Raw genomic sequence first — 13008 nt, 5'->3', positions numbered from 1 at the left:
CATGTATGTGCATGCAGTACCTGCAGAGGACAAAAGACAGTGTTGAAACTCCTGGAACTGGAGTTACAGAAGGCTGTTAGCCTCCATGTGGGTGCTGGGGATTTAACCCTCATTCTCTGGAAGAGTAGTCAGTGCTCTTAAACACTGAGATATCTTTCTAACCTCTTCACCTTACTTTTGAGAGGTCACCACTGAACACAGAACAACTGTTTCAGCTGTGTTGGCTAAGCAGTGAGTTCTGAGTATTCTGTCCCTAGTACCCCAGTACTAAGATTACAGGACTATGCTATGTGATTACAAGTGCCACTATGCAGAACTTTACATGTGTGCTGGAAATCTGAACTTGGTTCTCATACTTGTGCAGTAAACACATTCCAACTGGACCATCTCCCCAGCCCCAATGATGTGCGGTGTCTTTCCAGTTTTACTAGCACAGAGTGGATGCCTCCTTTTAAGTAGAATTGTTAAATATTAAACATTCTATTTATATTCTGGATTTCTGGAGCTGCCCAAGTACTGTGTATTAACATACAGATGAGTAATTACCTAATTACTGTTCTCTATCAATATTATGCCTATTAAGTTATTTCACTAAAATAGAGGTTGCTAAGAAATAGGAATACATTGATCAAATGAGTTGTAAAACAAATCAATCCATAATAATTTCAAGGTCAATTTCTAATGTTAGAGTCTTTTATAAAAATCTTGCAATGGGAAAAAAATCTCGATTTCATCAACAAAAGTAATTTGCCTTTCAAGAAAGACTGTATGAAAGAAGTTTTGCGTTTACTTACATGGTACAGTGTGGTTTCTGGCACTGGTGTGCCCATGATGTCCTGTCTCAAAGCATCCATTTGCAAACTAGGTAGCAACGAGTAGTGAGTTGGGCTATTACTCTTATCACCCTTCTTTTTTGACTTCTTCCCTGTGTCTTTTTTGCTGTTTCTCTGAAACATGTATTCTTCTTGAGCAATTTTTTCATTGCTCATATATCGAAGTAGAGAGTTTTCTACATAAAAAGAGAAATACACTGATATTAATATGCAAATATCTGAAATGTACCATTCTTTCCAAATTGTGCTCTAAGATTTCGTTTATTACTTTAATTTGATTTAACTTACAATATATGTAGTGACAACACAGTAGGACTTAATTATTTGATACCCTAGGACAATAAGACATAACTTTTTGATTATTTCTCCTGGTTTTAATTCTGGAGTAACTACATCAAAAATACTTGCAGAACTTAAATTTTAAGCTCTGTATGGGTGGAACTTATAATTTGTAGCAAGTTCTGCATGAAAATACTCTTAAACCTTGATGACAAACAACTGCCTCCAATATTTTAGGTAACATACTTGGAGAAGTTAAAGCCCATGTTATGAACTTAGTTCATAACAGTCTTTCTTGAAATTAGTAGTCAGCATTCAGTAGTTAACATAAAAATTTCCCACAGGGTGTCACTATAATAAGAAGTCCCAAAGAATAACTTAAGAGATGGCACATGATAAGCATTTTTAATTTTTCTTGATTTATCCAATAAAACTAATGAGATTAGACACTGAAGCTCAGAAAATGAAATTAATACATGCATGTAAAGAATCTGACATTGTCCTTGAACTTCTCAACATTTCTGAAATGCTCACTCTACAAAACAAGTGTTAAGGAGACTTTTAATGAAGCAGACATTTATGCTTGCTTGTCCAAGTGGTCTGTGGATGTTTTACAGTTCACTGGATAGAAATGATAAGTAAACGAGTCAACCAAACCATAGAGGAAGCTTAGTTTCTAGGAATAGTTTTGATTTTGTTGTTCATCTACAATTTATGGCTGTCTCCTGAAAGTGGAAGTAGCAGCATCAGTAGCTGGGCCTATCATATCCACACTTGGTTAAAGTCTAGTAAACTGTGAAGAAGGTTTCATTTGCTCCTCTTACTGCTCACCTCAGTAACAGGCTAAGTGAATATAAACAACTTACTTTGGGTAGATACTTCAAGGTAACCCACTCCCATGTAAGAGAATAATCCTGAGCAGCAAACAGAACAGAAAAAGCACAAAGCATTTTTCCCCTGTTCCCCCATTTCTATATTGTTTTCATTAAGAGTCACTGGCCCACTTTCCATTATACATTGGTTTCAAACCTATGTGCTTCAATGCTCATCATGAGGTTTAATCATATGAGGGGTTCATGAACAAAGTGAGTTGCACTGATGATGAGTTGGGACTGATGACAAAACTGTTTCTATTTATTGAACTGAAATGAATTCTTTTATGCAGTTTCACACTTCTGACCTTGTTTTCAAAATATTAACTTTCAGTTTACAAATATATATTCATCTTTCTCTGTGTAATTATCTGCCTAGAATCTCTTAGAAGGCATTCTTATAAAAGTCTAGTAAGTCTATTACTAATGGGTCAAGAGAGTCAAATACTGGTCTGACTTCATTTAGTTATACTGTCAATGATGGAGTAAGTTTCTGCTGAAGCCATAATAATCTATTTAAAGAACATTTAATTTTGCTTATTGTTAAAATAACCCAGCCTACACTGAAATTCTAGAACACTTACCTCTTCTACTATCTCTCTTCATCTTATTTGGATCTTCATAGTCCCCCACCCAATTATATTCGACTGGCATAGATATAGGTCGTAGCTTGCCTAAACACAGAGAACAAAGTTCACATCACATTGTTTTTTTTTTTCCCCCAGGTAGGCTTATACTTATACTGATTTTCAGCTACAGTATACAAAACACACTCTCATATGCAACGTTATGGTTGACATGTGTGGATGAAGAAAATGTGTGTTTTGAGCCAGAAGGTGAAACTGCCTTTGAGAACTGTCCAGATAATACTAGTTTAAAGTATATTTTATAGATAATAAAAAATACCCCATGTTTGCTCTCTTTGGAGTCCTGGATATTAAGGGTATATAATATTTTACAAAGGAGATCACTGTTTCCATAATTCTTTTCATGTTTAGTAATGGAGTTCAGTCTTATTCCCTAATGCCCACTTATCTGTCTTTGCTTGTCACTTCTAAAGTAACAGGCCCCTGCATTTTAACCTTGCTTTTAGGACATTAACCTATTGTTTCTGGTATACTGTCACAAACTAACTCAATTTTGCCTAAATCATAGCACCATGTATTTGTGAACTATCATGCCTTAGCAATATGGACATTCTGTTCCATGACCTATACTTAAACTTAGACATGTATATTTTTGATACAATAAGTATGTTTAGTTTATAGAATCAAGTATTCACTTCTTTGTCCAGTTTCCTTCTGTGTCTTTTTCTCACTGAACCTCACTTTAATTGAGCAACCATCAGTCATAGCAAATGTTCTAAGTATAACACCCTGGTAGACCAGTAATCAACTCTTTTATTCAACTTAAATTTCCTGAAGCACAGAATAGCCAATGAAAGTCAAATCACCTAAAATTTTAAAAAAGATACCTCTGACAAAAGGCAGTAGTTTAGTAAATTCTGAATCAATGAAAACCCGAAATCTATACAGGCTTGGATTATAAAATTGATAAGATAATCATACCAATAAAAGGACATATAACCACTACTGTATGCATGTATGCATGTACTTTCTATGAGTTTTATAAGCATTGGATCATTAAATCCTTATGCTTATAAGGATTGTGCTTTTTACCATGAGGAAACTGAGACCTGTTAAGTAATATGCCTAAGGAAACACATCTGGTAAATGCCTAATATCAGGATTAAAATCAAGGCATATGGATACCAGTTGTGACATTAACCACTTTCAAAGTACCACGTCAAATATTTCTAATAAATTTCATACAGAACTGCAAACTTAGCAATCCTTTTTCTTTTAATCTTTCAGTTAACCTCTTTCCTCTCTTCACTGCATGAATTAAATTTGATTTTTGTCAGTTAATTAGCATGTATTAATTATGAAAACTAAGAGATTTCATTCTATTTCTACACATGTAGATAAAATATTTAGATCACATTTACTGTCTATTACTCTCATCTTCCTGCTCCCTTCTTCTCCATCCCTAGAAGTCACCCTTTTATTTCATGTCTATTTTTATGTGTCAGCCAAAAAATTAAGAAATGTTGTAGGAGACTTTAATTTTTCTTTAGAAAAATACACCCTTATACCTTTGAATTATCTGTACAGATATAACTTATTTAGTATATTTTGCTAGGCTGTTTTAAAGTCTGAGCATAAACTAGACATGATAAAATTATTAATGAGGCAACAATGTGGTATTATTTAATCTTTTCAAGGTGTGCAACTGCCTTTATAAATTAACTCTTATGATTTTAACATTCTTGTGTCATTTATCTCTGTTCTTTTTGCACAGAAAGAATGAGTGAGATGATGCAGTTCAGTATATTCTGCCCATCAAGGGTAGGGTAAGTATGTGAGAAGTCTTTGAAAAATTCCTATTCCATTGCTTTATGGATCAGTTCCCCCAATTTTCAATTTTATAAGTGTTACATTTTCAAAATACCCACATCCTATTCTTTTAGAGTTTAGTTTTAAATATAAATTCCACTTTAGCAAGTACACCAAAACTAAAGCAGCTAATAACACCTTTACGTACCACCAAAAATTCTTTTGAAAAGCAAAAGATTTAATAAATAAAAACTATTTATTTATATATCAAATAAACAGTTACGTATTGAAAACTTGTGTGTTGGTTTTAAAAGCATTAGTTTTCTGGAGTCAAGTGCCAACACAAGACAAACAGAGACACTTCTCATATAGCATGGGACATACATAATGTAGTCATTGCATCTTGGCAATATCTAAGATTCTAACAGTTAATCCACTGATTCATGTATCAGTAGACATAGGAACAAATTTGTATGACTTTTTACTGATGATTCTGGGAGTCCTTATTTAACCAAAATATACTGTACATTGTTAAAACAAAACTGAAGGAAAATACAGTGGCTTAGAAAAAAAGCTCAGAAAGAAAAATTAAAATTCCTTTGTGGAGAAAATCAGACATGCTGGTTGGTTATTGTAAACTTTCACAAACCTAGGCATATCTGAAAATAGAGAATCTTAAATGAAAATATCTCCATAAGACTGGCTTGTAGGCAAGCCTTTTTTTTTTTTTTTTGATAATTAATGTGAAAAAGTTCAGCCCAGCCCACTGTGGGTGATGCCATCCCTGGAAAGGTGGTTCTGTGGTGTATAAGAAAGCACATTGACTAAGCCACTAAGCAGCTTTCTTTAGTGGCCTGTTCTTCTATCCAGGTTCCTGCCTTGAGCTCATGCCCTGATTTCCCTTTAGGATGGACTGTGATGGAGATATGTAAGCTGAAATAAACCCTTTCTTACCCAAGTTGCTTTTGGTCATAGTGTTTGATCACAGCAATAGAAATCAGGATTGTGCTATTATTATAAGTCTAGCAGTGAAAATTAAAAAAAAAACATTAAAAATAGGTAGATCATTGACTTAGGTAAAATAAATAATTTTGCTTGTTGGTATTACTTTTTTTTTTTTTGAGACAGTGTTTCTGTGTGCAGCCCTGGCTGTCCCAGACCTCTTTCTGTAGACCTGGCTGATCTCAAACTCAGAGATCTTTACCCTGAGTGCTGAGATTAAGAGTGTGTGCCACCACAGCCCAGCCTCAATGTTACTTTAAAATGTCATCCTGTGCTAAAATACTGAAACAGATTTAGTTTTTGATTCAGCGGTTCATGATTCAGTGATTCATGATTTCATGATTCAGTAAAGTTCAAATGTTATATTATATTTTGGTATTATAGTGTTAGTGAAACTCCAAAAAACCAAAAATATTGCAAGCATTTTATTGTACTTAAATATATAGTGATTTATACATGTATCTTAAGCTTGTACATGTCAGAATTCAACAGAAACACTGATTCAAAAAATTAAACGACATTTGATCCATCATTACATAAATGTTTATAAATCTATGAAAAATACTGTGGAAAATGTGCTATCTTTACATAGCAATGCATTAATTTTTGAGGTTGCAGGTAGTAGTATTATTTCACAAGAAAAATTACAGCCAAAACTGTAGTCAAGAAAAATGAGGAATACAGCTCCTCTAATATTTTTTTGTTACCCACTACTTCTTAGAGTAAATTTTGATTTCTGAAAGCATAAGGTATCTGTTACTTTTGGATTTCATTTTGATTTTTATCCAGGAGCTCTGTCATACTTCTGCGCTAATACTTTATAGTCTAACCATTGTTTTGTTATTAGGGGGTTTATATCTGCTGCTCATCTGGAGCTTTCTAACTAGAATAATTATAGTAGCTGTGTTACATTTTTATTGTATTCTAATAAATGTGAAAAATTAATTTTTGGGTTTGATTATTATTTCAAAATTAATGGCAAGTAGCCTTTAAAGATATAAACTATATTTAACTGCAACCCCCAAAAGGGAAATGATTTTCTAATATGAAGACTATAGATAACTATAGAGTACTTTATAATGATGTATCTGAATTATTTACTGTATTTGACATAAATTACTATCTAAAGAGATAATCGCCTCTTTAAAACTAGTGCACATAATTGCTTATAAATAAATGTCTTTATTAGGTGACATTAGAAATACTAGAATGCCATTTGACAGTATTATTTGTTCAATCTGTTGTGTTCCCTTAGCATCATTCCTGATAACTTTGGTGGATATACAATGCTTATTATACTGCATACTGTGTTGTTGCTGTCCACTTATGTTTCTCTTTTTCCTCACAGGAACCAGATCTTACATATCTTTGTTATGACTGTCCTTTGCAGGTTCAGAGATGGCATTCAGAAAATTTTTGTATGTTGAGTGCTAGAGTGAAAGGATGCCAGACAATAAGGAAATAATAAATGATCAGATTGCTCATTTGATCTTATTTCCTCTCACCTTAAAGGCATTAAAGAGTATGCCTTAAGGTAACCCTTTTCACCCTATTAATCTACCAAGCCCATCACTTTGTTCCCTTTCTCTACTTCATAAAAATTCCCATAAGAAAGTTGCTTTAGATGACCAACCTCCAATTCTTCACTTGAATGCTTCCTTTTCCTTACTACTCCACCAAAACATCTACTATCAAGGTCACTAGGACTTCACATTGCTAAACTGAACTCAGGTCAGGCCACTTGACTTTTCTGATGTGTCTGCAGCATTGGTGATGGATTATTCTTTCTTTGAAATGCCTTCTACACTTCCACCCAGGACTTTGTCCCTCTCTGGATTTACTCTGTTCTCTCTCTAAATTCACATGTATCATTCAGAGGTAAGCAAAGACACCCATTTCTTTTGTGACATAATCCTTGTTCATTTCTTTTCCTTGCTCTTCATGATACCAATTTTGTTCAAGTAAGTATTAATTTAGTTGCATGGTTTATGTCTTTCTTTTACGGAAATTAAATATAAACTTCATGAGAGAAAATACACTTCTCTGCTGTGGTGTGCTTGTCTTTGTGGTGTCTCCATACTCTGAATAGTGCCTTAAATGCAACAACAGCTTGCTAAAAAACAAAAACCAAGGGTTTTCTTCATGCACTGGACCATCAAAGATCTAAATCTCATCTTAGGTTTTGTATTTTCATAGTTTTATTCCTCTTCCTGTCTTTCCCATCCATCCAAGGTAGTATATTACTCCAGCCCACCCACTTCATTTGAAACACTTATAAAATATTTTTTACTTATGTGTCTGTGTGAGAGTCTGTCATACATACATGCGTGTGTGTGTGTGTGTGTGTGTGTGTGTGTGTGTGTGTGTGTGTGTGTGTGTGTGTTTGCCCACGAAAGTGGGAAGAGGGTTTTGGACCTCCTGGAACTTGAGATACAGGTGGTAGTGAGCATTCTACATTGGTACTGGGAACAGAACTCAGGTCCTCTGGAATAACAGAAGTGCTCTTAACCATTTTATTATCAAAAAAGAAAAGCCAAATTGAGCTTTACAAAGCTGCTTGGTAGTCAAGTCAGAACTACAAGTCCTATTTCCAGATTTATCTTTAAAAAACATTTCCATGGGTAGCATGTCCATTGAAAAACTAGGGAGCTGCTTCCTTTTTCAACTTTGTCAATCCTTCTCTCCCTTCATGCACAAATCATTAGGTTTCAGGATAATAAATATCACCTGTGGCAATATTCCTTTCATAGTTGGCAAAGGTTTAAAAAAAGACCTGCAGAGAAACTCTCCAAAAGTCTGACATACTACGTAATTCTCACAGGAATTTTTTTTTTCTCTCTAGAGTCTGAAAGTTACATATATACACATCTGTTCTAAATATTTTAGCTAATAATTTGATGAAAGTGAGTATGGTAAGGAATGCTTAAGCTATAAGCTTGCTGTATAAACCCATCAAACCCCTCACATACCAGACACAAAAATTACTTTCAGATGGTTGAATGCATCTCTAGGAAAACATCCTGGGGTTATTTAAGGTAGAGAAACACACATTTGAAGAGGAAGGAAAACTGAATTAAATGAAAAGTCAGTGATTTTTTTGAAAGAGAATGAAAATGTATCTGGATCTAATAAAATAAGTAAGAGTGAGTGCTTTAATCTTTAGTGTTACATTTAATATTCTTGTTTTTAGGTAGAAGACCTTGGGAAAAATTGTCTTGTATGTATTTTAATGGGCTGCTTAAGAATAGTTTATAGTAACAATTATAAATAACAAAAATCCAATATAGACTTTGAATTTGTTACTAACTTTATATATTTTCAGTTTCACTAGTGAGAAACAAAAACCAATTGAAATATCTTTTCTAAGAAATAAGTCATATCTCATTATGCTGCATTCGGTTGCTCTCCCAGGGAGGCCTGTTCTTTTCTGAGGGGAAATGGAAGAGCAGGTGATCTGGGGGAGAAGGGAGGAGGGTGGGGCTGGGAGGAACGGAAGGAGGAGAGGATGAGGTCCAGATATATTGTATGAGAGAAGAATAAATGAAATGAAAAGAGAAAAAACTAAATCAAATCTTGTTTGTGTTTTCCTACTGCTTTATAAAAGTGATCTATACTTTAAATGAGGAGTGATGGAGGTGAAGGAGACAGTGGTAAACAATCATATGGTCATTTCAATGCTTCATTCCTCACCTATTTTTAACCAATTACCCTTTTTATGAAGGTAATTCTAGCAAGAGAAGGGATATGTGTGTTGTATGTGTTGTGTGTGTGTAGAATTAATGAGTTTGTCATATAGTTAGATGAATTTGAGAAGTCAGTATTTCTTATCTTAAATTTTGCTGCTGTCCAGTGACAATCACATGAGAGTTGTTGAGGGAATGAGGAAAGATTAGGATATTTGAAATACTATGTGGCAGAAGAATTCTGGGCCCTCCTTTGAATATTGTAGAGGGCGTAAAACAAGATTTGATAAAAATACATTGGCCTTTTGCTACACTCAGCTCTAGTACAGACTTGGACAAGAAAGACTGCATGGACATGGGACATTATTAGTTTAAATGTACACACTTAACTGCAAATTAAAGCACTTAAAAAATCTTAGTGAAACAACATATTGAAAACTCTACCAATATGCAGAAGTCGGTAACATTTCCTTATGAAAAGTGAAAAGATTATCCTTTAAAAACAAATGACATCCTATAACAATTTTACAATTTGTTCAATCAAAATGCTTCAGTGATGGATCACTGGAGACCACAAATGAAAAAAAAATCCAATTTGTGTTCCTTCTAAAATAATTTGCTAACATGTATGATTTCTGTAGCTTTTGTTTAAGTGTCTTTACAGTGAACTCTTACAAATACTGTGAAGGTTATATGAAGAACTAATCAAGAATTAGAGGATACATGTGAATAAAGCTCTGTGCTTGAAGTTCTTTGTCTTAGAGCAACAGAGAGTACAATGGAATTACAAAGTGTGGCACCCATAAAACAATGGCACGTTGTCACATTGACACTTTTAATTGGTCGAACATTGTTTCAATTGTTTGCAGTAATGCATATGATAGTTATTGTCATAAGCAGGATATGACTTTTAGCCACCTACTCTTGAAAAATATTAAACACAACACTTGCTATTTTCTATTTTCAGGGATCTACTTTCTTCCATGATTTCTAGAAAAAAACATTTTGCAATGATATCAGTAATTCTGCAAGTATAGAGTATAGAAAACCATGCAGTGATCTATTTAGTTTTTTTTTTTTACTTTGGAATTTTATCACAATTTATTCTATAAATAGACTATCTGATTTTTGTGCAAAATAAAAATGAATGACGATATCTAACAAACCAAGTGTGGGACAGGCTGCACCTTTTCTAGATGTTGGATCTTAAAACACAAAGAAATTTCTGTTGTTGATACCAGCGATTTGGGGTGTTTACATTGATTCCTAGTCTTTCAGTATTTTCCAAATGTGTTCCATTAAGTATTTGTTCCACTGGAAAGTTAATACTATTTTGTGACCCCAAGAAACAAAGACCTGATGTACAAATCCATTAGTGAAACACTGGATATAGTCTAAATGCAAGAAGACATTCAAAACAGTTTTCATTTATTAATCTACAAGAGGGGTATATAATATGCCAGTACCCTAGTCGTATTTAACTACCTAACTTTCCTTTCATGGACTTTCAAAACCAGAGATCTATAGAAACTATTCAAGAAAATGTTAATTACTTAGTTCACATTTGTGATTTGTAAGCCAAAACTAACAGCTCTATCTAATATGTTAGCAACTGCTGCTTGCTACATTTTCAATAGGAGAAAATGCATTCTAAATTCAACCAGGGAAATAATGTATCATATCTTGCTCCAGAGGATGTCATGGTTAGCTTGTTTATCTGTGGGCCAGAATAGATAATTACAGATAGTTACAATCATATACTATTTTTGCTCAGAGAATATGCTAATCATGAATAAATGTAGGTATATATTTTCAGAGGGATAATTTCCAAGGTTCTTTTAACTAAAAAACAGGACAATGATCTCTATATTATATAAGGTTTCTAACTTTGATTTTTCTAGTATCTGTTTCTGTAAATTGGTTCTTAGGGTAGTCAAGGTTTCTCACCAACAGTATTCTGAACATTCTTTACATTTGGACACTGGTGCATTGCAGGGATACAGAGTAGCAATCTTATTTTCTGCTTGACCCACTGGGTACCACTAAAAGCCTGCATTCTGCCATCCTTTGTTGATGTCAATGGGAGGCCTGCCCCTTTCTGAATGAAGATGGAGGAGTGGATGGGGGAGGGTAGAGGTGAGGGAGGGGGAGGGAATGGGAAAAGAGGAGGGAGGGGAAACTGTGATTAGGATGTAAAATAAATGAAAAAAATATTAATAAAAAATATGGCATTCAAAAAAAGACCCTGCATTCTTTATTCTGTCATTATTGCAAAACCAAAAAAAACGTTAAGAAATTAGCAAATGGGCTGGAGAGATGGCTGAGCCATTAAAGGCTAAGCTCACAACCAAAAATATAAGAGTTCGGTTCCCAGCACCCACAGCTGTCTTTTCAGCCATTAAAAAAAAAAGAAATTGCTAAATGTCCTCTGATGGGTCTGACTGCTTCCAGATGAGCATTGTTAAGTTACTTTCTATTCCTGACTTTTCCATTCTGTCTGTACAGGGAGAACCATTTCATGTGAACCACACCATTCGACTGATAGTCATGTAAAGGTTGTTATTCTGATAAAAGAATGAAACAACCAATCTGACACAGCTACCTTTACATTCTCTCTATATATTAATACTCTGGAGCCTTATTAAAAGTTTGCCTTTCTTTACTATTTTATCTAATAGCTGTTTCCTTGAATTCTTTCAGAAAAAACTTTATTCCAAGGGCCCATTTCTTTAAGAGTTTCCAATGTTTTTATTTATTTTCCACATCATTTTATGCTTTTATCTTGTCTAAAACTTTAAGAATTTATGAGTGCAGAGTCATTTTCATATTTCTGAAATTGACCCAGAATATAACCTGATGTTTTCTCTAGTGGAGTTTAAGACTTGAATAAACATACTTTGCAGCATTATTAGTTGTTTACATGTTCTTCCCTTTCCATTTACAATATTACATCAATATTAAATAAAATGTTATTTTTATATTTCTTTTAACTACTATAACTTAAATAGTTGGTTATTGCTTTAGTAGAGAGACCAAACATGAAGGTATACATTTACTCTTTTAATCCTTCATTTATTAGGTCCTGTAACAGGAAGAGCATTAAGTGCTAATATGATTCAAAAGCAGTTGAAATTCTTTAGTACATTTTATTTATGAGCAGCAACCACTTACTATGCCATTTAGGTACCATTTCTTAAGAACATCCTATGAAATAAACATTGTGCTAAGTGATTGATATATGTTTATTAATGTTTAGTTCTTACAGATATATTAGTAATAGTACTGTCACTCTGTTTTTCCAGATAAAACCATGAGGTATAAATGTATTCTCAATTAAGCTCAAGTTCAAGTATAGCCAAGCTTTGACACCAAATCAAGTCCACCTGACTTTAAAACTAATGCGTTTCATGTATGCCTTACTTAGCCTTTATGCAGGGGAGAGGGACTTAGTCCTACCCCAACTTGGTATGCCAGCCCATATTGACTACCCAAGGGAGGCCTTACTTCCTAAGATGAGTGAATGGGGGGTAAATGGGAGAAGGGGAGGGAGGGGGAACAGTGGTTGGTATGTAAAATGAATAAAATTAAAAAACAAAAACAAAAAACTAATTCGTTTCTACTTCCATCAGTAAAGATATACAAATTGAGAAAGAGAGCCTTACCTAGATGATTACTTTAATTCTCATAGTAGGAACCAACTTTTCTATTTTTATCCATCAGTTACATGGTCCCTAATCATCGTTAACTTGATGCTAAAAATCCATTCTATGAAGCTAACCAATGTAAAGTATTTATAATTTTTTAAAAGTCTAAAAGAATAATTAATTCCTGTGAGCATAGTATACATCTCATATTTCTGCTTCATTAAATTCTATGATTACTTCTTTGGGAACAGTACTTCTTTCTTGGATATAGACATATCCTGTGGATAGTAAAATATTTT

General features: G+C 33.8%; 1 protein-coding gene across 5 annotated transcripts in view; it reads right to left on the bottom strand.

Annotated features, from left to right (window-relative positions):
- The window catches only part of Cnksr2 (connector enhancer of kinase suppressor of Ras 2), a 241405-nt gene that overhangs the window by 69871 nt on the left and 158526 nt on the right, over positions 1-13008 (bottom strand). For 3 of the 5 annotated variants that reach the window (XM_028873221.2, XM_028873217.2, XM_028873219.2), the window contains 2 exons: positions 2569-2658; positions 795-1009 (listed from right to left, as the gene is read on the bottom strand). In XM_028873221.2, coding sequence (XP_028729054.1) covers positions 795-1009; positions 2569-2658 — 305 coding nt within the window. The remainder of the gene's footprint in view (positions 1-794; positions 1010-2568; positions 2659-13008) is intronic. The other 2 variants (XM_028873218.2, XM_028873220.2) reach the window with 1 other exon arrangement.

This window comes from Peromyscus leucopus, chromosome X (assembly GCF_004664715.2).
Source record: "Peromyscus leucopus breed LL Stock chromosome X, UCI_PerLeu_2.1, whole genome shotgun sequence".
NCBI classification, from domain to species: domain Eukaryota; kingdom Metazoa; phylum Chordata; class Mammalia; order Rodentia; family Cricetidae; genus Peromyscus; species Peromyscus leucopus.
The sequence above is the reverse complement of the archived record's forward strand: the minus strand, read 5'-3'. Positions and strand labels throughout refer to the sequence as shown.